At 39.3% G+C, this 23,986-nt stretch overlaps 2 protein-coding genes across 3 annotated transcripts in view; both read left to right on the top strand.

The window, feature by feature from the left end:
* The first annotated feature begins 2,173 nt into the window (after window positions 1–2,173).
* acbd3 (acyl-Coenzyme A binding domain containing 3) lies at window positions 2,174–13,788 on the top strand. Of its 2 annotated transcripts, none has more exons than XM_007260846.4 (8): window positions 2,174–2,527; window positions 5,344–5,485; window positions 6,087–6,227; window positions 7,300–7,458; window positions 8,486–8,660; window positions 8,907–9,093; window positions 9,276–9,560; window positions 10,920–13,788. In XM_007260846.4, the coding sequence occupies exons 1-8, from the start codon at window positions 2,245–2,247 to the stop codon at window positions 11,129–11,131; spliced, it is 1,584 nt and encodes a 527-aa protein (XP_007260908.3). In that variant the 5' UTR covers window positions 2,174–2,244; the 3' UTR covers window positions 11,132–13,788. The 2 variants fall into 2 exon arrangements, with proteins under 2 accessions (XP_007260908.3, XP_007260907.3); XM_007260845.4 differs by having other exon boundaries at window positions 2,175–2,527; window positions 10,917–13,788.
* A 5,783-nt stretch (window positions 13,789–19,571) lies between these two features.
* Window positions 19,572–23,986, top strand: part of nhsl1b (NHS-like 1b) — a 160,047-nt gene continuing 155,632 nt past the window's right edge. Inside the window, exon 1 of the mRNA XM_022686114.2 lies at window positions 19,572–20,239. Within this exon, the coding sequence (XP_022541835.2) occupies window positions 19,903–20,239 (337 nt within the window). The 5' untranslated portion in view covers window positions 19,572–19,902. The remainder of the gene's footprint in view (window positions 20,240–23,986) is intronic.

Genomic DNA, 23,986 nt, shown 5'->3' with positions numbered 1-23,986 from the left:
TAGCTTTTTTAAAGCACTCCAGAGTTTCTGTTCCATTTTCAGTCTCTGCAAGAGAAGCGCGAGTCTCCGCTCCACCAGGTGCGCTGTGCACGCGGCTACCGTAAAACACGGTTTAGACGCGCACAGACGTATTCGGTGTAGATAGCGCGAGCTAGCGTTCTCTGCGGAGTACGGAGTGTGTGACCTCGGTTGATTCTTTGGGTGTTTATTTATTCACTGCTCGACATTATCACAGTTTTTGTAATGATGGCTGTTGTTATAAAGCCTGTCCATAACCCTGTATAATAATAAATAAACCAATTAACAAAATAAAAACTTGTAAAGACTGTTTTGTACATATCTATTGATATCTGAGAATTTTGGGGCGACACGAGCAACTCGTCGTGTTCTAGTGTGAACGCAGGGTCAGTGGCTAAAAGTCGGCAGTGGAGCTGCTGCGGGAGGCCAGCAGCCCACAGCCGCTTCTGTGGCGAGAGAGACCGTACAATGTAGATCACTTGTTAGTTATCCAGTGCTAGCTTGCTTCGCTAACTAACTAACAAGCAATCTACTTTGTACAGTCTCTCTCGACACGAAAGCGACTTTTGAAGATGCGAGGCTCCGGAACGTGGCTGAAGCTGGAGCTGCAGTTCACTAGCAGCGAGTATCGGCAGCAAGAGTATCTGTCGTGCTATAACGTGTAATATTGGCACTGCTGTGATGCAATCGTAGGCACGAGGAAATGCCAATATTACACGTTATAGCACAAACCTCAAGTGTATTATTGCGATTATACCACAGTTCCATTATCCCTGTTTATTAAAAGATTTTGAGTTAAAGATGACAAGAAAATCGCTGGGCTTATTTATTTGTGTGGACCGCCTATTGGAGAAATAACGTTTCTGCACTGTGCTTCTTTGTGATTCAGCGCATTATAGGCTAATAATGTTACTCATAAAACGCCTCTCAGCCAATCACATTGCAGGGTCGGAACTAACTGTGGTATAATAAAAAGTAATTTTCAAGTTAATTAAATATACAATTTTATTAACTGGGACAAAACAAAAAAAAGTGCTAATTTTATTGGATTTTGTATATTTTACATTAATCATCGGTATTAACAAGAAAATGAATAACCTGATACAAATAATTATCTTTAATGTTAGGCTGTACAAAAAATTACCAATTTTTAAAAATAAAATATATTTATTATTTTTAATTTTTTAATTATATAAAATGAGGCAACGTTAAGTTGACAACCAGAAGACCAACACAAACTGTGCAGCAACAGATTCAGAGCTTGTCTCTAGCTTTTCTTTATAAACAAGGTACAGTGCTGTCCGCTGTAACCCAGCGCCCTGTCCTCGCGGGAGGGTCAGTAGTTGTAGCCCCGCCTACTGTTAATTTACATGTACCTGCATGCGGGTAAAGTTGAAAATGAAAAGAAAAGTGACAGATACTAAATCTCCATTGGATGCTTAAAGTGCCCTCCACGCCAAAAACTGAATCAGAAAATGTCACTTTGCTATTGATTTTTTCCATTTGGTGTTTTCATTTTAATTCTGTCAGACATGCAGCCTATTGCAAAGGCAAGTAAATAATAAAAAATTTACCATTGCATTTTGATTATATTTATTTATTTATTTATTTCACAAGTATCCTTTTCATTTTAGATTTGACTGTGATATTTCCGTATGGTTATGAAAATAAAATGACAAAAAGCCTTTTTCATTTTAATTTATTTTATTTTTGTAACATATGACCCGTGCTCAAGTGAAAAATTAAGTTGCAAATGAAGTGATTTAATTTCGTTTTTTAATTTTGTCATAATATTTTTACAACGCAAAATGGTATTTGCATTTTTATTTTAGTGTTTTAGTTTCAGTTTTACTTTTGGCAGGATTTACCTCCCAAAGGCTTAGCAACCATTTAAATTTTTCAACGTTTTTAGCTCTCTTTTTCAAGCCAATTTAAGATTCGTTCACAAACTCTCCTTTCTAGTTACACGTCGTGGTCATGGTCCCAGGTTAGGAGAACTGGTGGTGGTCCCTTATTTTTATTTCTGAAAGGTGGCAGCCCGTACTTGGCTCTAGTCGTGACAGTGCCCCGTGTGCTGTGGTGCGCAGTACTCGTGCGCCGGTGGGGGGCGCTGTTCGCGGCCGCGCTCAGTCCGCCGACTCCGGGCAGAAGAAGCAGGATTCCGGCTGCTGAGTGTGGTAACGGAAGTAGGTACGTGGCTGCTGCTCCCGCTGCCGTGTCTGCAGGATGGCGACTGAGGTTCAGAGCGGCGACCTCACCAGCGCGAACTCCAGCCGCCTCGAGGTTTCCATCGACGGCCTGACGCTGAGCCCGGACTCGGAGGCGGAGCAGGAGACGCTGGAGGAGGCGGCCGGGGCCGCGGCGGACGGCGGGTCGGACGGCGAGGCCGCGGCGGCGGGGGAAGAAGAGGAGGAGGAGGAGCGGGGCGAGAACGGCCACAGCTCGGTGGAGAGCGTCTGGGGCTTCCCGCTGGTCGAGCTGTACGGCCTGGCGCTCAGGTTTTTCAAAGGCGAGTTTGAAACGGGCAGAGAAGCTCAACACCTCATACAGTAACTAACTAATACAGTTGAGTAGAGCTGGTTAGGTTCCTGTGACTGTACTGCTCCTGCTGAGACACCGGGTGAGCTAATCTAGCGTTAGCCGGCTAGCCTCGCTGCTTCTCTTCCAGCTCCTGACTGCTAGCTTTCAGTTTTAGAGCTGATGGCAGCATTAAGGGCGCGTCTGACAGCTCCTGCTGCTGTGCTCTGCCGTGTATATCAGTCTCAGACAGGCAGCCCCTCGCTGTGTTATGAGAAAGGGTTTAGGAAGTGGCTCAGCTAACAGTAGCTATCATCAGGACACTGTAGACTGTACTGGGACCTGCTACAGGTCATGTGTCAGTGATCATGTGGCACTATGGGCTTGGTGGGTCAGACTCAGCAGCAGAGAGGGGATGCTGACAGGCCCACAAACACCTCACCGACCCAACTAATCAATCAAACTTCTGAATAGTAGAAGGTGTGGTTGAGCTATTACTCACCTCAGGGTTTAACCTACGGAGAGGAATTGGTGCCAAACTGAAAAGCAAAAAGTACTGTTAAAATATAAATTAAATCATCAATGCGCATTCCTTTTTCTTTACTAGCACGCAGAATACGTAGCAAAATGAAACTTATTACACTGATACTCTTACGTTGGTTTCACTGCACTTGATATCTCTGTAATTAAAACAATATACCGTGATTTGTATTTTTAAAACCAAATACTGAATTAGTGTCATAATTGAATACAATACACCTCAACATTTAATCAAGACACGGCTGTATTGCTTTTAATCATAATGTACTTAAACCATAAATGCCTACTTAAAATATAATGCAGATTTCTATTGCCTTTAAACACTGATGTGCGGAAAACGAAGCACAAAGAAAAGTAAAAGCTCAAGTACACTGATTTAATGTCAACTAATATCTGAAAAGAAAAGTGCAGTGTGTGTATATTTGTATTTATAGAAAGAAAAGCTGAATTTGTGCCAGAATTAAGTGTAATAGACACCAAAACTTAATCAACACACAGCTGTATTGATTTTCACCATGAGGGACTTTAAACATAAATGCCCCTTCAAAACAAAATGTTAATGATGTTGCTTTTAAACACTGATGCACAGAAAACTGTGTGTAAAGAATGGTGAATTTGTCTCAGAACTGAATACAATACTCCTCGAAATGTAGTGAGGGCACAGCTGTATTGCTTTTCACAGGTACTTTAAACATTTACTCTGGTTTAAAATACAGCAAAGAGTGCTCGCTTCTTACTGTTTTTTCAGCCGCGCCCCAAATTCAGTAGCAGCTTCTGATTGGACAGTGATTTAGTTTAGTAGTGAAAACCACACTGCTCCTAAATTAAATACAATCCTGAGCATCCTCAGCACCACACAGTGGAATCCAATGCTGTTGAGCTAATTGCATTTTAAGGAAGGTTGCATGCAATTATTACACATTCAGCATTACTTCACACACACACACACACACACACTGTTTTTCTGTTAAGAGATTGAGTGACGTTAAATTAGTGTATTGGATCATGTACTGTTTATTGTGTTTTCCAAACATCGTTGTTTAAAAGCATCTTGTGAACATTACAGAGACATTCATGTTTGAATACTTATGGTGAAAAGCAGTAAAGCTGTGTCTTAATTACATTTTGAGGTATATTGTATTTAGTTCGGACACAAATTTAGCGTTTGGTTTTAAAATGCAAATTCTTTTTTCAGTAAAGGGATCAATTGCCGTAAAAATGTAATGTAATAGTGGTTTTGCATTTCATTTTGGCATGTTTCTGCATGTTACTGTAGAAAAGCAATACATATTGTAGATTATATTTACAGTATTCCAGGGTACTTTGCTTTTACAGTTTGGCATTACTTCCTCTCCATACTTTCAAAGCCTTTCCAGTTAACCACTAACTACTCAGATGTTCCATTAGTGGTTAATTTAGAGATTGTTAATGCATCATATGCCAGACAAACCATTCATTTAGGAAAAACACAGTAGTCCTATACAGTATATTAACTGTATGTGTTTAGTAGTGTTGTAATGCATTTGATTGATTGATTGTTTGATTGATTGATGTCAGTTCTACAGTAAATTCAGTTCTAGAGAGATTTTTTTTTAGTAGATAATCATTTCTGGTCCATAGTCTAGCACAGATTTCTTGCTTAAACACACATGATTAAACTCATTGTTGGCATGCATTTGGCTGATGCTCTTGTCCAGAGTGACTTACATAAAATAAGATAATCTCTTATTAATCCCACAAATTTACAATGTTACAGCTGCTCAGAGGACAGAACATTTAAATGTTTAAACAGGTAGAAAAAATGTGGACATAGGAGACTTGCCCAAGTACTCTTTTATAGGTTGAATCATGCACTAGGAAAGGTGGTGGTGTTGCACACTATATTACACAACCTACTTGTCTTTTGGTTACAGGGTTGGTTAGTCAGTCAGTCAGACAATCTTGTTGTGACCAGGCTTAGTACAAATGTCAGAGCAAACAATTGGTATTAGACATTGCCTCTCAGTGACCATAAGAATTTTCCTCCATAGAATAAGCAGAGCTGTTAATTCAAATGCACTGAAATTTCTTCATTAATGGTAAGTAGTCAATATGTGTAATTTACTGTTAGTAAAACTTAAAGGACATTTTGGTGTAAAATTGACTTGTTGTGAACCATTGTATTGAGTACAAACATTTATCTAATAGCCCTTTTAGCCAATAGGAGCCATAGAAGATTGACCCCAAAACATTTAAATGAAAGAAATACTATTATTTGTCTGACCACAGAAAAAGATGGCAAAGCTTTCCACCCAACATATGAAGAGAAGCTGCGACTGGTGGCCCTCCACAAGCAGGTTCTGCAAGGCCCCTACAACCCAGATGCCTCCCCTGAGGTGGGCTTCTTTGATGTGTTGGGAAATGACCGCAGGTAGGTTAACTTTCATTAGTAGCAATAAATAGATGTTAAAGAATAAATCAGAATATACTGTCCTTCATTAATATTTTGCCTGAATGGAGTAGAGCTGCACCTAATGATAAGTTTTTTTTTTATTGAATTATCTGATGTTAGTGTATTTTTTAAATGTAATCAATTCATCTGAAAATGTATCAGTTCATAAGGGGGTGTGTGTGTGCGCGTGTATGCATGTTTTTTTACTATCATGTTTTTTAATATTTTAACATTTTCCTTATTTTTATTTTCATGCATAGTATGCAGTACATAGCTTTTTATTTTGCAAAAATGTTTTATTTTATAGCAACCATCATTGTAACTTTTATTATTTAATCCCTGGAGTAATATGTAGTTAAGGTAATCACTGGAAAATGTATTTTTGCTTCATTGTAGTGGAATTAAATTATTAAAAATTGGTGTGTATAGTCTAGATGCCCTCCAACTGCAGTTTTTGGGCACAGCCCTTGTTTTTGTTTGGCTAATATGGCTAATAACTTACATTTTATGATTCTGTAAATATATGTAGCATCTTAATTGTCCCGATTGTCCTGTTAATTGTAAATTGTCCTAATTTCAGGAAAGAATGGGCTTCGTTGGGAAGTATGGAGAAGGATGAGGCCATGGTAGAGTTTGTAAAGCTGTTAAATAAATGCTGTACTTTATTTGCACCATTCGTTGCATCACACAAGATTGAAAAGGAGGAGCAAGAAAGGAAGAGGTGAGACCCATATCAATATGCTTTTATTGTGTGTTCTTCATTTGTAATATCCTTGCCATTTGGGTTGTAGCTTCTCTGAAGCTGTTGGTATGTCCCAGGCAAATTTGTAAAGCATCAAATAGAAGAAATTATCTGTTTTTGGAGGGTTGTGTGATTTTTTTTATTTTTTCTTTTTTTTCTTTCTTTCTTTCTTGATTGACTTTTTGCTTGCATTTTTGTTACAATGGTCACATTGTCTTGAGGTCAGTTACAAGCACTGTCCAAGACCTTTAGATGTCTGATTATATAAACAGTAGTTGGAAACAGTGCTGCGTTTGCAGTTCTAAAACTTTTTCTCCAGAATCTCATATCCTGTCTGACCACAAAGCGTTATATAATTTTGCACATCATGCCAACCTATTTATTGTAACCTTTTTTTTAATGTACTTCCTCAAAGTTTCTTTGCTTTTTAAAAAGATTGCCTTCTTTATTTCCTTATATGTGAACTGTCTCGCCTGATTCCTGCTATTCCTCTTTGCAGTAAAGCATTTACACTACTCCGTCATGTCAACAGACCTTTTTCCTCCATGCTTCTTCGGAATGTTTAAATATGGAACGGATTTTTCGTATGTTGCACTGAGGACATGTAGCAGGCAAACATCTGAGCTCTTCTGATTAAATAGACAGAAATTGCATAATTTAATTTGCATAAAATTCGGCTCAGCTCTTTTTTTTGTGACACCACATCTCCCAGACGCCCTGGACCCATGATGCACTGCGCATTTGCGTCTGATAGAATTAGTGCTTCCCATTGAAAGGGAAAGTGATTCATTGCGGTGTGTTGACACGACGGAGCAATGAGAATTTAGTATGAGACTTGTTTGTTTATTCAAGGCAGTGCACGGCCTGTCAGTTTCCTGCATGGCCCTAAAGGGGTGGACACCCTGCTTGATGAGCGAGTTCCTTATGTGTGCAAACTCAGTGATACTAAATATTAAATAATTAAAGGCCTGAACCTTATTGAAGGCTTGTTGAGTTAAATTTTGGCATTGGGTCTGTGGTGCTGACTGACTAATGTGTGCTCATGTATCAGGAGGGAGGAAGAGGAAATACGACGTCAAGAAGAAGAGGAGTGGGAGCGGCAGCGTCAGGAAGAGGAAAGGCGCAGGCGGGAGGAGGAGGAGAGACTGAAGAGAGAAGAAGAGGAAAGGAGGCAGATTGAGGAGGAAAGGCTGCGTGTGGAGCAGCAAAAGTGAGTGATGGTGATTTGTCTGCAGTGTTCATTCCAGCATGCTAAACTTAATCTGGCTTTCTATTTTTTTAGTAAAGCAACTGTTGTCTTTTAACGACGTGTCTGGCTTGCCAGATTTATGTCTGTGTCTGTTTTTACAGGTCATTATATCTCATTAATTAAATGCTCTCTAAATTTAAGTTGCACTCTGAAAACAGGTGGGTATTTTAGGTACGGTATTTACAAAGGGGATTTGATGGCAAATACTGCCCAACCCTACTTCACTGTCCCTAATGTCATAAATCACTATGAAACCCCCAGTCTTCTAAAAAGCTGCACAGTATGAACAAGTGTTTTTAAAATGGATAGTTGAAAAGTGGTAGGGTTGCACGATATTGAAAAAAAAAATAGACATTGCAATGTTTTTTTTTTTTTTTTTTTTGACAATATCGTAATATTGTATCGCAATATTAAACAATGCGCTTTAGTTTTGAGTCAGCCGAGCACTCGGAATCGAGGAAAACAGCAAAAAAACTATAAGTGGCCCTTAAATCGGGCATTTAAATGGCCTTTTAAATGGTAAATAAGAGCGTTTGTCTGAGATTAAAGCGTGAATTCAGCTGTTACTGGAAATATCTGTGCAAAACTGTGCTGGACTGAGGTGCACAGCTATTGACAAGCTTGTCTGCAGCTGCGTTTACAAGCACATGCCCAGCCATGTAGAGGCCATGCGGCCCCCTCCCTCTACCCCTTAGCCTGTCAGTAACACAGAGACAGAGCAGCTCATTTAGAAATGTACTTCTTGTGTAAAGAATCAAAACATTGCAACATGACGTGTTTGTTTTAATTGCCTTAAGTGACATTGCTGATCCTGCGATGTGACTATTGCGCATGCGCACATCGCAGTAATGATGCTTAAATGATATTTCTAGCCCTAGTGGTATCCTACGTCTCTGCATTTAAGGAAATGCATGTCTCAGACACATGAAGCCACCGGTTTATTACAATCCAGTATTGTTCTTTCTAACGATTTCCTTCTCTGCCACAGGCAGCAGATCATGGCTGCTCTTAATGCACAGACAGCTGTGCAGTTCCAGCAGTATGCGGCACAGCAGTACCCGGACAGTCCTGAGCAGCAGCTGGTTCTCATCAGGCAGCTTCAGGAGCAGCACTACCAGCAGTACATGCAGCAACTCTACCAGGTGCAGCTGGCGCAGCAGCAGGTAACAGCCCTTCTTTTAATCCTCAGTAATAAAACAGATCTGTAGGATGTTTGGACATTTACATGAAAACTGTAGATTGATTGTTGTTTTTAAAGCCTAATTTTGTTCGGATAGTTGGCTTTAAATGCCTGCAGGTAAGAAAGGGGTGTGTGCTGTTACCTTTAGTTGAATGTGGAACTAGTGATGCTGTTTTAGTGTTTAATCATTTCAGTTTTAATATATGCCTATTGTGCTGTTGACTTCCAGGCAGCCCTCCAGAAGCAGCAGGAGGATTCTATAGTTCTTTCCACACTAGAGGCCAGTGAAGCATCGGCACCCTCTTGTGGTGAGGAGGCCCCTACAGTGAATGGTCAGGCAGAGTCCTCCACCGACAGCATAGAGAGAGAGCCTGATCTGGAGCCTGCAGAGGAGATCACTGAGAACGGCCCTACAGGTGAGTTCTGTCAGAGAGAGAAACACTTCTCTTTCTAGGATATACTTCATAATGCTGTGTAACATTAAAGTTATATTAAAGTTTTGTTCGTTGAGATTTAGCTTTAATTGTTTTAGGTATTAGTGATGTTTTTTTTTAATCCTCTGCCTCATTACTCAACTCTCTATGTCCATTTTTTGTAGACTCACCCCCTGTGATAGCAGCACCTTCTATGTGGACCCGGCCACAGATAAAAGACTTTAAGGAAAAGATTCGCCAGGATGTTGACTCTGTGATCACGGTGGGCAGAGGAGAGGTAGTCACTGTGAGAGTCCCCACCCATGAAGAGGGCTCTTATCTCTTCTGGGAGTTTGCTACTGACTACTACGACATTGGCTTTGGTGTCTTCTTTGAATGGACAGATTCAACCAATGCCTCTGTTAGTGTGCACGTCAGCGAGTCTAGTGACGAAGATGAAGATGAGGAAGGTGAGACAGATTGATGTGTAAAATAAAGACTTCAATGTCACTAAAGCCATTTTTTTAAAGTAGCCTCTAGATGGTCTATATTTTTGCTAATGCTCTACTGCTAGTCTTAAAAGATCTCTTTGCACTTTAGACAAACACACTATACTATGCTTTATGGCTGAACAATTTATTGCAAATATCAAAATACATGTTACATATACTTACAAAGGCTTGCAAAAGTATTCATAGCATTTAAACTTTCACATTTTGTCACCTTACAACCACAACACAGATTTTAAGTAATATACCAACCCAAAGAAGCACAATCATAAAGTGAAATAAAAGTGATCCACGGTTTTAAAACTTTTAATCAGACAATAATCTGAAAAGTGTGATGTGCAAAATTATTCAGCCCCTTATATAAATAGTTAGTAGAGCCACCTTTCACTCCAATTACAGCTGCAAGTCTTTTGGGATATGTCTCTACAAGCTTTGCACATCCATTCCACTGTAGCTCTGGCTGTAAGTTTAGGGTCATTGTCTTGCTGGAAGCTCCAAGTCTTTTGGAGCCTCCGACAAGTTTTCTTCCAGGATTGGCCCTTAAATCCAGCATTTTAAAAAAATCCCGGTTTAAAAGCATGATTTTGGCTGTAACTTATGTCTGTGCAAAACTGTGCCAGACTGAGGTGCACAGCTTTCAACATGCTGTCTGCAGATGCTTTTACAAGCACGTGCCCAGCCATATGAAGGCCATGCAGTCACCTTGTGCAGTTACCTTGTGAAGTGACTAAATGTTCAAGGAGTATGAATACTTTTGCGAACCACTGTATATTTTATTCAACATAAACAAAAAATAAAATTGTAATATCACACCTTCTACACAAGTTACCATCTTTGTGCACTTTAATTCCAAAAAATAATGTGTATGCCGTGTTTGTCTGAAAATGAGTGACCCAGTCCAGGGGCCAATCCATGCATTTGTAATTTTTTAATTTATTTATTTTTTTGGATTGGGTATTGTCTATTTTAATTTCAGTCCAGATTTGGTTTTAGCTTAATGTTCATAGCACCATTTGGTGTTCTTAATGTACTATTAGAAAATAATTGCCCATAGTTTACTTAGAACTGTAGAGCATTTTATTATAAATCATATTGTTTATTCACTATTTCTCTTAAGCATATTTAGAGATTTTTTTTTGTTGTATCTTCGAACCATACTAAGCATATTCCACTATAATTATATTATTTTCAATGGTACTTATGAAACTGTCTTTAATACCTGTCTGCCTTTGTTTGTTTTTTTATTTTATTTTTTTAATAAAGCAGATATATTGTAATAAATACCTTTTATATTAAATATACTGTTCACTTTCTCAGCAGAGCCTCAGAGTGAAGAAGAGAAGGCGAAAAAGGAGGCAGGAAAGCCGCAGGTAGATGAGATTGTGCCGGTGTACCGGCGGGACTGTCATGAAGAAGTTTATGCTGGAAGTCACCAGTATCCTGGCCGTGGCATCTACCTGCTTAAGTTCGACAACTCTTACTCACTCTGGCGGTCCAAGAGTGTCTATTACAGAGTCTACTACACCAGATAAGCCTGGAGTCAAGACTGTGGAGCAAACGTGTGTCTGTGTGAGAGAGTGTTTATGTGCGCATGTGTGGTTGAGGTGCGTCTCATGCTTTTCGACTTGAGGAGGTTTGGGCTCTGATGTAAACTTGCCACCTCTGTTTTGCACTCTAAAAGGCGTGCTCTAGGATTTTGTGCTTGTTGATAGTATTGTGTTCTGCACCCAGTGTGACTTATCCTCAGCCTCCATTCATCTTCTAATGTCATCCAAAAAGGTTCTTTGGCCACTTACAAGGACTTCTAGAGCTGTGTGTCCTTTAAGAAAGTGGGTGTGTTTACTTGTCTTGCTTGGACACAGAACATAGTACTGCTTTTCCACCACTACCTGAAACCTCTTTTTATTTCTACTGACCTTTTCATTCAGCAATTGAGAATGCGTTTCCATACACTGCTCTGTCTGATGTAAAACATTTTTAAACAAGGTGAATTGATCTCAGTGCTCATTTCTGCTTCTGTATTAGTGAGTATTAATTGCAGTTCATGTGTCACATTTGTAAAAAGTGTGGGGGGGGGAGCTGTGAAGATCTGCAGTAACATATTACTGAATTGCCCATTAATGCTTAATTGACGTGTTTTGAACAATTTACAGCAATGGTGCAAAAAAGCCAAAACATAATGAAATTTGGTAAGGCAGCTAATCCATAAGAACTTTATCATTCCCTTAATTATTGTGTTTTTGTTTGTTGTCATTTGGCTGCTTTCCTCTAACTGAAATTAGATATTGGGTTCTGATTCTTCCACACTGAGCAATATTTCACGCATCCGTTGTAATTGTGAACGTGGTTGTGGATTCAGGTGGTGGCGGAAAAGCAATATGACATGCCTTGCTCCTGGAGGACTTCCTTATTTAGGTCACTGCTGAGAATATCAACCAATGGTATATAAGCGCTTCACCAGTCAGCGTACAGTGCAGACATAAAGCAGCACGTTCTACACGGAGGCCGTTGGGAGGGAAAGAAAAATGAATAAGACATGAATTTTCTACTGACGGAAGGATGAGAATGATGTATATCTAAGATTAAACTGGTGGAGGCCTTGAAGAGAGATTTTTTTTGTTTTGCAGCAGCCTTTGATAAAGTGGTTGGATTGTGTGTAAAACGTTTATTAAATATTTATTAACCCCCCTGGTAGAGTAGGGTCCTTGATGTCTCTGTATGTCATCTTACATGTAACTGATTTCCCAACAGTTCATATTTCTGCTTTTTAAATGGTTTTGTCTTTCTCATCTCTTCTTTTTTTTTCATTTTGTGTTGAGTTGGAGACTGGGCAGTATTGACTTTGTATGGTGGCATAACTAGCAGTTCGAACTCATCTTCTTGCCTTTTTTCATTGTTTCTTTTTAGTTTTCCTTTTTTTTTACAGTCAGTCACTGTTACATTTTATGTGTGTAGTTCTAGACAAGCCACATGAAAACAGAACTTGTATATCATTGCTGTCATGCAAAAAAACTTGTATCTCCATCCATGTTTGCAGTTTTTAGCATTTATAAATAATTTGAATTTGGTTGATGTTCTTAAATTTTATCAACATTTCATGATATATGAACCAATAGAAAGTGATTGGAATAAAATATTTTTATTGACATGCCATTGAAAATTGTTTTTGCTTTTCCTGTAAAGTTGTTGTTTTGGAGATACAAGGTTTTTGTGTGAGAGTGGCAATATATGTGTGTATATATATAAATGTGTGTACTCAGTTGAGAATTTTATAATTTCACACTTCTATTTCTCATTTATTATCTCTATTTGAAACTAAGAGTTTCTGTTCTTTAATTTACTTTATAATACTGTGGCTGCCCAATAGAATCAGATGAATAATCAAATGCAAAATTGAAATCTGTGAGTGCTTTGACTGTTCCCTTTTATTTATTGCTGTTTTGCAGTTCTGAAGACCAGTACAGTGAGCACTGCTGCTCACCAGTTCAAGGGTTATGTGCTCTCTTTGTTTGTGATGTTTGTTGGATTTTTCACAGCTTTAAACGAATGCTTCTTCATCCCAACTCCTCACTCAACATCTACACTCTAAACCATCTCTACTCACTGGAGGTTTCATAGCTTTTCTGTATTAAGGTTGATTGAAACATTAATTTTGTGTGTGTGTGTTTGTGTGTATGCCTGTGTAAAACAGGGCAGTTGGTTCAGCTAGACCACATGAGACCGTTTCCAGAAATACATTATTGTACAGATTTACATATGTGATATATGGGTGTGTATGTGCATATAGTGGTGCGCACAAAACACCACAAAGACGTGAATACACAAGCCTGACATCAAAAGTGGCCCAAAGAAATGATGCATCTACGTAATTTAATCTTAATTAACATTGGTAATCTCCCTGTTGTTGTTTTCTCTAACCTTTTCCAATGTTAATGAATTTAATTCAGGCCTTTGTAAAGTTGTGTGTAAAAGTGGGCTTGATGATGGACAGGGGGCATGGGGTATAAAAAGATGGAAGTGTGGTAAACTGTATCTTAACAAGGTGGACGTCGTGTAAATCCAATAACATGAGAACATGAAGAAACAACACTTTTTTTTGTATTGATTTGACCTGTATGATCTGTATGAGTTTGAGGATGAGTCTCCTTGAGCATATATTTAATCTTGATTAAACTTATGTTCATCTGTACCTGCTGTCTCTGCCTCCAGTTTGTATTGCATGTGATTAAATACAGTTTTTTTTTTGTGTGTGTTGGTTTATTACATTATAATGTAGGTCAAACTTTTAACTGCTCACATTTTTTCCTCCTAGCTGCAGTATAGTTTGGCACCTATAGTCTACATTTATTTTATTGTAAAGAACAATTTGAAGACAACCTGATTTTCCAAAAAGTCAACATTTCTTGGCAAATATTGTGGGTCATTGGAGCTAACAGGCTTTAAAAGTAGGGGATTTTCTTTTCGGTCGTTACTTTTAAAAATGCTTCAACTTTTGTGAGATTCATAGGCTTTTTTTCTGACCGTGCTGTTCTGTTCTTTTATCCACTAGTTTTTGACGACAATTAGGTCAGACATTTGTGAGTGCCAGGTAGGGGTGTGCCATATCTTATTGTACGCAATAATGCCAAAACGATTAATGCCTAAATATTTGAATATCGAGAATGATATTATACCCTGAAATAATGTGCCATATCACCCATTTCTAATTATCACATCAGGGAACTACTTTTTATTTTTATCAATTTTTTTTTCTAATTTCCCCAACATATATCTACCAGAGACAGATTATATCTGTCCAGTATCATTTATTTTACTTTAACCCTGGGTATATGGAGATATTTGGAGTGCATTATTTGTATCATGACATTCTGTTATAAATCTGATCAAATTCTTGTATTTTTTTTTGTGTCTCAGTTAGGGGAGTGTCTTATCATATCCTATGCAACAGAGACTGTAAAAAAGATGGACGCCGTGTCGCCGTTTCCATTTATTTAATGAAAATGAAGCCAAAATCTTCCGCCATGTTGGAGATCCTGATACCCGAGTCTGCGCAGTAGAGACCAGAGGAGGGAGAGAGACTGTGGAGAGACAGCCTACTCATTTGAATAACCCCGCCCCTGAGAGCTGCGTCCACAGAGCTATACACAGTCTATAGCCCCATTCATACAGTCATACGTCTGTACAATAACCACACCTTTTTGAATAGAGCTGAAGAACGTTTTAAAAAACGAATTCTTTAGGGATATAAAAATTCTACAATATAAGCAGAGGTTATACTAGCTGCTGCATTTAAATAAAGGAGGTAGAATTACAGTATATTAGAAAAAAAACGTGATTGAAAGTTGTCTGTTTTACCATTGAAACCTATGGGGATGGGTGGGGTTACAACTGCAACCGAACAGCAGGGGGCGCCCGACCTGTGGGGTGACTTCACTTTTGAGAGACGATGCTCTGTCCAGCTATACACAGTCTATAGTATGCAATAATTAAATATAATTTTCATTTTGTTGCAGTAGTGCATTCTAAAAATATATTTTTTTTAATTTAGTGTTTTGTCATTTCGCCAAAAGTATTGTTATCCCGAAAATACCATGAAATATTGTGATATTATTTTAGGGTCATATCTATGGCGTCACATTAATGTCAAAAGTCGGGGGCGCAAAAATACCAGGTGAAAAAAATTAACCAGTGTGTTTTAACATTTTGCGTGTTTAAATTAACTTCTTGTGAGCGCAAATGTGAAGCTCACGAGCAAAAAAGGGGGAATTGTGTGTGTGTTGAACAGAATATCACTCTCAAGCTTCATTTTCCTCCTCTCCGGTGTTTATTTGTTTTTGCTCGAGCAAGGCTTGAGTTTTGAAAGGGGTGGTTTTGATAGGTTGGGGCAGAGTCAGGGTCGCCTCCCTCAGCGAATTCTATTGGTTGATACCTCCAGGGTTTGTGATGGACCGCCTACTTACAACAGCCGGTGGAGGGCTGAGAAATGAGGACAGAAGGAGAGTTAAGGTGCTTACACACTGCACGCGGTAGGTGCGGCGCGGTACGCTGACCCCCATAGGATTCAATAGTGTCTAGAGCGGTAGAGCGGTGCGTCGCTGCCGCGGAGCAGAGCGGAAAGCGGCGCGTTTCCCCGCCCATAACCACGCCTCCACCGCGCTACCGCTTACCGCGGGCAAAGTTCAACATGGTTCAACTTTGACCTCGCGGCAAGCGGTACCTCGGCAGAAAACGCATGACGTGAACTCACGCGACTAGAGAGAAACTGTAGTCCAAACAACAATAAACGTGCGCGAGAGACTAATAATAGCGATTAGTGAATCCCCTCAGCTGTACATCACTTCCCTACACTCATATAGAGATAACAGGAGGAAGAGAAGAATCAGAGCTTTGTTCTGAGGCTGAGAAACATATACAGATCCACAGAGGCTGTAGAGACTCAAAACTACAAAACACCGCTCACAGAGGTGATGGGTTTTAGAAAACTCCGCCTATTATCAGCAGGAGACGCTTGGCGTCAGCAGCAGCGCAACGCACCCGCAACTGACCAGCGTAGAGCAGAGCGGCAGCACAGCGGAATGCCGCGCGGCATACCGCGTTCAGTGTGCAAGCACCTTTATTTCTCCGCCCTCCTTCGGCTCGTGGAGGTAGGCGGTCCGTCACAAACCCTGGAGATTTCAGCCAATAGTATTCGCTGAGGGAGGTGACCCTGACTCCAACCCCAAACTGTCAAAACCACCCCTTTCAAAACTCGAGCGCAAAAGCCTCGCTCCAGCAGCAACAAAAGCCGCAGGTAATTTGCATAGCGTGTGAATTTGAGAGGAAAATAAACACCAAAGAGGAGAAAAATGAAGCTCGAAAGCAATATTTTGTTCAGTGTGCACACAATTCCTTTTTTTTTTTTTGCTTGTGAGTTTCACATTTGCGCTCACAAGAAGTTAATTTAAACACGCAAAATGTTAAAACAATCTTCCACCAACCACCACAAACATCGCCCACCCCTAGTGCCAGGACAAAACCTTCAGCTTGATCCCCTTGAGGCTGTGCATTGTGGATATTTTTGGTTGGTTTAGGATCATTATCCAGCTGTAGAAACCATCCTCTTTTCATTTTTATCTTTTTTTTGTAAAAGACATTATGATATTATTATTATTATCCTAAATTGTCTGTAATTGTATTAATTTCATGCTTTTCTCTACAAGTTGAACCTTAGACCTCAAATAATGCAAGGAAACAGCGTTAAAATACATTTTAACACAACAATACTAATGTTTAAAAAAAGTTTAGAAATCAATGTTTAGTGGAATAACCCTAAATTTAATCCACAGCTTTCATGCTGTGATTGGCACACTCTCCACCAGTCATTCACACTGCTTTTAGGTGACCTTATGTCACTTCTGGCCCAACAATTCAATCCTTTTAGCTTTGTTTGTTGGCTTGTGATCATCCATCTTCCTCTTGATTACATTCCCAAGATTTTCAATGGGGTTCAGGTCTGGGGATTGGTTGTCAACTTATTTAAATGTCAGTAACCGCAAGATGACATAAAGTGAACTACGAAAAGTATAGCAAATGGCAGCTGGGGTAAAGTGCAAGGAAAGAACAGTTTAAAACAGGCTCCTAGTTAATAGGCTCCTGCTAATATTCCCCAACTCTGAGGACTGTTTTTTTTTTCCAGTAGGCCAATGTATTATTTGAGGTCTGAAAGCACTGCATCATCTTTTTCAATATTTTGACCTGCAAATAAACGCTCTAATAGATAATTGTCAGACAGGCCAGTCCCAAAGGGATTGGAGTACACAGTATAGCTATCATACAACAGGGCAACAATAAATAGCAACATACCAGATTGTAGTGAGCCAAAAGCAGGGTCAAGAGAGTAGTCAAAAGAGTATATGAGGTCAGTAACAAAAGTTCCACAACAAAACCAGAGTTGCTGAAAGCTGACCCCTTGAAGGTCAGCAGGAGGTCGTGTTTCCCCTGGGTAAATAGGAAGTGTCTGAGAGGACATGATATCAACAGGAAAATAAAGGAAACCCAGTGAAATGCTGCTTCAGCAGATTTACCTACAGCATGACAAATTAATCAACATGCTTGAGTTAGCATGAGTGCCAGACACTGCCTTTATTAAATGCTAATTACTGTCTTGAGGCTGAGTGTGGTTGTCCATGTTTCAGCCACAAGAGGGAGCAGGAAACTAACTAACTTAGTTAACGTCAGAATTGTATGGTGGTATGATTATTTTTGTTAAACGTGTTTTTTTATTTACATAAAAACGTACCTAAAATTATTGGACTATCATTATTTATAGGCTAAATTATTTCTGTTATTAACAAATGATCAAATAGATATCATAATAACAGGTAAATAAAGCTAATTGTAATTGTATGGTGATCTATATATATTAAAATAAAAATGTTGAAATAGTTCTTAATGGTAACCAACTTACAAGAAATTAACCTGGGTATCTGTCAACTCAGATAAATACAGTGAAGCACAAAACAAAATTTTGTCATTTAAAGCATTTATTTGCAGAAAATGAGAAATGGCTGAAATTACAAATAAAGATGCAGAGCTTTCAGACCTTAAATAATGCAAAGAAAGCAAGTTCATATTTATAAAGTTGTAAGAGTTCAGACATCAATATTTGGTGGAATAACCAAATAACTTGTTTTCATTTGTTAGTTTTCACAAATCTTAGCATGCTCTCCTCCACCAGTCATACACACTGCTTTTGGATAACATTTTTGCCACTTCTGCTGCAAAAATCCAAGCAGTTCATCTTGGTTTAATGTCTTGTGATCGTCCATCTTTCTCTTGATTAAAATCAAAGAGTAAAATCAAAGAAACTCATAATTTTTAGGTGCTCTCTTATTTAGTATTTTTAAATTTAAAAAGTTAAATAAACCCAGTTTAATTGCTTGTTATCCCATGATGTCACCTACAGTTTTACGTTTTCTTTGTTTTAGTGTCTTACATAATACTTTATCTGTATGCCTTCTATTCAGATGTTTAGTGAATAAGTTAATATAAGCTAAACATTTTACATATTTTGTTGATACTAATAATTTAATGTATTTGTAAAATGTGAGGCACTGTTTCCCAGCTTTTTAAAGTAAACTCAACGTTAACATTACCATTTTACAGGCGTTTAGTACGGTGGCCGAGAAAGCCCAGCGCAGTGCAAATTGAAAAGCGCTGCAAAAGCACAAAACACATCCATCAAAATTACAACACAGGCGCAGCAAATAGAAAAACGCGCTGCAAAAAGAAAAACGCGCTGCAAATAGAACCACAACACAACGGAAGTGAGTCACAACACAACGGAATTTTCCCGGGGGACCTTAAAAGATGCTGTACCAGCTGTGTACAAAGGACAATAAGTGGCAAACAAGCTTCTGAAAAGTAAGTTATGTTTATTAAAAGTTCTGCTTCACAAAACGCCTTGTTTGCCACTTATTGTCCTTTGTACACATAGTGAAGTCCGAGACATTACTGAAGACGCAGCTTAGCTGGTACAGTATCTTTTAAGGTCCCCCGGGAAAATTCCGTTGTGTTGTGACTCACTTCCGTTGTGTTGTGGTTCTATTTGCAGCGCGTTTTTCTATTTGCAGCGCGTTTTTCTAGTTGCAGCGCGTTTTTCTAGTTGCTGCGCCTGTGTTGTAATTTTGATGGATGTGTTTTGTGCTTTTGCAGCGCTTTTCAATTTGCACTGCGTTGGGCTTTCTCGGCCACCGTAGGTAGGGTTTAGCTTTAACACGTTTTGACACTTTTATTGTTTTATATAATTTTATTATAGTATTTATTAGATGGCCCTTTATGTACATGCACTGTTGTATTTCTTTTATTGTACCTTTGTCACGTTTTGTAGCTGATACAGTAAAACTCGCCTCTGTTTTTCCAGAGTGTTGTTTATCCTAACTCTGGCTAATCCTCCTTATCTGCGGACTCCAGTCCGGGTTTTCCCCGCCGCCTCAGTCAGGGGCAGGTAACTTTTCCTCTCTGACTCCGGATCCAGCGGCTACAGGTGGCGGGTTGTGGGCTGCTCCGGGTTTTCTCGGGCTTTTCCCTCACTTTTACTGCTCTCTGTGTTCAGAGCGAGTCCTGAGTCTGATCGACACCGAGCCCACTAACGGCTCCGGGGGGGATTACTGAGCTCCGGCTGCGACTTTTAAAAATAATGGCGGGACGGTTGGTGGTGCGGAGCTCGCGGTGGTCTGCGGCGGGGTTTAGAGTTTAAAGCGAGGGGTCTGAGGATTTGCGGGAGTCGCTCTCTTGTCGCCTGTTCGGAGAGGAAGACAGAAACATGCCTTTTCACCAGAGGAGCGTGGAGCCCCGGCGGGTGAGCCGGCTGAAGGCGGTGGAGGGCGGCCGGGGCTGCGGGGCGGAGGACGGGCTCGCCCCGCCGGAGGGTCGCAGATTTCGCCGGGCGGTTTTGTTCTCCTCTCTGGAGGAGGTGAGCTGCCACACGCTGGGTAGCGTTCTCCGACAACTCTCGGACTTATCCAGACACGCCAGCGAGGTCTTTTTCTCCATCGAGGAGGAGGCTGGAGTCCTGTCTGAGAGATCATCCAGGATCCAGAGCCGCCTGGAGAGGATCCAGAGCATCGCTCAGCAGTTAGACCACAGGAAGATTAAAATACGTGAGTTTAACTGGCTTGTGTTCAGCTGCTGTGTTTATGCTGTGTGTTCTCATGTGTCCAAATAGTTTGGGATGAGCTTGAAAGAGTTCCTGGAATGAAAGAGTGATAAGAAAGAACTGAATAAAGTAGTTAAGATGGGTAAACCATACTATGCTAACCTATGCTTTACTTTCCCTATGGATTATTTTGGTGTAAAATAAATATAGCCAATAAAACTCCTATAATTAGGAGTGAAAACTTAACAACCTAACATAACTAGCTTTAGCCAAAATAACAGCAGTCCAAAAACAACCCCCCAAAAAAGGGGATTAAAAGGTCAGTGTTATCATGTGAATAAAGTTAACCAGATTTCTTTTCTCACTTTTGAAGGCTGCGCGATATGAATAAAAACTAACATACACACACATCTCGATATATTTTAGCTGAAAGACTATACAATATATATAACAATATTTTTTCAAAGACAAAACTGGCTAACTACATGTTCCAAAAATGATACAGGCACTTTTATTAACATTCAACAATAGATGAACATGATATACAGCTCTAGAGAAAAAATAAGAGACCCCTTAAAATGATGAGTTTCTTTGATTTTACCAAATTGAAAACCTCTGGAATATAATCAAGAGGAAGATGAATGATCACAAGCCATCAAACCAAACTGAACTGCTTGAATTTTTGCACCAGGAATAACATATTTATCCAAGTTATCCAAAAGCAGTGTGTAAGACTGATGGAGGAGAACATGCCAAGATGCATGAAAACTAATTAAAAAAAACAGTTTATTCCACCAAATACTGATTTCTTGAAATATTGATTTCTTGAAAACTTGATGATTATAAACTTTTTTTTGCATTATTTAAGGTCTGAAAGCTCTGCATCTTTTTAGTTATTATAGCCATTTCTCATTTTCTGCAAATAAATGCTCTAAATGACAATATTTTTATTTGGAATTAGGAGGTGAGAAGTTTATTTCAATTTTATTTAATTATTTCTCAATTATTTGACTCCAGAAACACTATAGTCTTATCATATATCTCGTATGAAAATGTATCGATAATTTTTTTTAAAACCTGATATATCGCCCAGCCCAACTTTTATTACTATTGAACATCATTCAAAATGATGATGACTATAATATAAACACAGCTCCTGTGCTCCTGCTGTGAGGAGCTGCAGGCGGTAGAAACACGTTAAAGGCTGAAACACATGTCAGTGTGCTCGGTTTGATTGGGCTTTATGTAAATGAATGGCCTGTCAGACTTTAACTGATCTCACTTCATACTGACCATCTGTGGGCCGCTCTCTGCGACAGCACAGCTGTTAGGTTAGCTTACTGTGGTGTTGTAGTGGCGGTGATCTGGAGCTTACACAGCTTAAAAGTCCAAAACTCTATACACACATTACTGCTGTTCTTTATAACACAGAATAACAGTTCACCTACTGCAGCCCAAATACACTGTTCATATAATTGCTGTTACATAGTTATTATGTATAAATATAAAGTCATGTGTTGTTTTAAGGCCAGTGGCACAGCTGATGCCACTTCACTAGATCAGTAGCCAGTGCATGTGAACTTGTATGAACATAAAGCATAAATAAGGTCATGGAAGATTTACATTGATCTCAGCAGCAAATGTTCTGCAATAAATAAACAAATACAAGAGCACAGTTTGAAGGTTTACAATAACCAGGACACTATAAGAACAGAGTTAACTGTGCTCAAATAAAAGTTTAAAGGAAGAATTTCAAAGTTAAAATAAAACAGAAGTTTAATGTTAGAAGTTCCCAGTCTGAAGAACGCAGTTAGAAAAGTTCAAAGTTAGAAGTTTATAGTCAGTGGAACATATCAAAACATCACAGTTGGAAGTTTACAGTTATAAGGGCACAGTTAGAAGACCCACTCAGAAGAGCACAGTCTGAATGGCAAATTCATAAGAACAATCAATGAAGTGCAAAGTCAAAAGAACACAGTTACAAGTAAAAAGTCAGAAGAACAGAATCAGAAGAAAACAGGTAGGGTTTCAAAGTCAGAAGAACACAGTTAAAAGAACACTACGGTGGCCGAGAAAGCCCAACGCAGTGCAAATTGAAAAGCGCTGCAAAAGCACAAAACACATCCATCAAAATTACAACACAGGCGCAGCAAATAGAAAAACGCGCTGCAACTAGAAAAACGCGCTGCAAATAGAAAAACGCGCTGCAAATAGAAAAACGCGCTGCAAATAGAAAAACACACTGCAAATAGAACCACAACACAACGGAAGTGAGTCACAACACAACGGAATTTTCCCGGGGGACCTTAAAAGATACTGTACCAGCTAAGCTGCGTCTTCAGTAACGTCTCGGACTTCACTATGTGTACAAAGGACAATAAGTGGCAAACAAGGCGTTTTGTGAAGCAGAACTTTTAATAATATGCACACAACCGTGGTAATCACAGGTAATAAACATAACTTACTTTTCAGAAGCTTGTTTGCCACTTATTGTCCTTTGTATACAGCTGGTACAGCATCTTTTAAGGTCCCCCGGGAAAATTCCGTTGTGTTGTGACTCACTTCCTTTGTGTTGTGGTTCTATTTGCAGCGCGTTTTTCTATTTGCAGCGCGTTTTTCTATTTGCAGCGCGTTTTTCTTTTTGCAGCGCGTTTTTCTATTTGCTGCGCCTGTGTTGTAATTTTGATGGATGTGTTTTGTGCTTTTGCAGCGCTTTTCAATTTGCACTGCGCTGGGCTTTCTCGGCCACCGTAGAACACAGTTAGAAGACCCAATCAAAATGGCAAAGTCAAAAGAACAATCAATAAAGAGAAAAGTCAAAAGAACACAGAAGTTCAAAGTCAGAAAAAACACAGTAAGACAACCACAGTTAGAAGTTTAATGTCGGAAAAACACAGTCAGACAGACACAGTTAGAAGTTCAAAGCTAGAATTTCAAAGTCAGAAGAACACAAACACAGTTAAAAACACTGTTACAAAACAAAGTTAGAAGAACACAATTAGAAGAACAGTCCCAAGAACACAGAACAGTTAGGAGAACACAGTCAAAAGAGTGCAGTCAGAAGAATACAAATGCATTTACAAGAAGAAAGTTGGAAGTTCACAGTCAGACGAACACAATCAGAAGAGCACGGAAGAACACAAATATGTTTAGAAGAACTCAGAAGAACACAGTTGGAAGTTCACAGTCAGAAGGAACAGTCAGAAGAACACAAACACAGGTAGAAGAGCACACTAAGAGGAGAAAACATAACTGCACTGGTTTGGTTGTGCATTTGATTTGTTGATTTGTTCAGTTCTACCAACTGATCTACCGACTGATAAGATAAACTAGATACTGGTTAAGAACTGGAAATACTGGGCCTTCATAAAACCAAGGTTTGCAAATATGATATGTGTGTGAGTGTGTGTGTGTGTGTTTCTGGCCTTTAGTTGATGTTGAAAACCTGGAAATCTAATGCTGGTGACTAACGGGTCAGATGGTCATCATGCCAGACAGGACTCTTATGACTTACTTCTTGTTCTTTAGATAAGGTCCGTTCATGTATGTCTGGAAACAGAACCAGTAGAAAACTCTTGTTTGTGGAAACGGGGTAATTTGAGAACTTGTTTATGTTCACGTCACCTGTGTTTATGTTGCATTTTGGCTGGTGTTGTGTAAAAACAGTGACCACCCATCATGTCTGACGGATTTTAGAAGATTTTTAAAAAAGAAGGTGGTTTGAGGCTTGCGAAATATGCTGTTTGGATAT

This window comes from Astyanax mexicanus, chromosome 1 (genome assembly GCF_023375975.1).
Source record: "Astyanax mexicanus isolate ESR-SI-001 chromosome 1, AstMex3_surface, whole genome shotgun sequence".
NCBI lineage: Eukaryota > Metazoa > Chordata > Actinopteri > Characiformes > Acestrorhamphidae > Astyanax > Astyanax mexicanus.
Note: the sequence above shows the minus strand (reverse complement) of the source record. Positions and strands in the feature narration are given on the sequence as shown.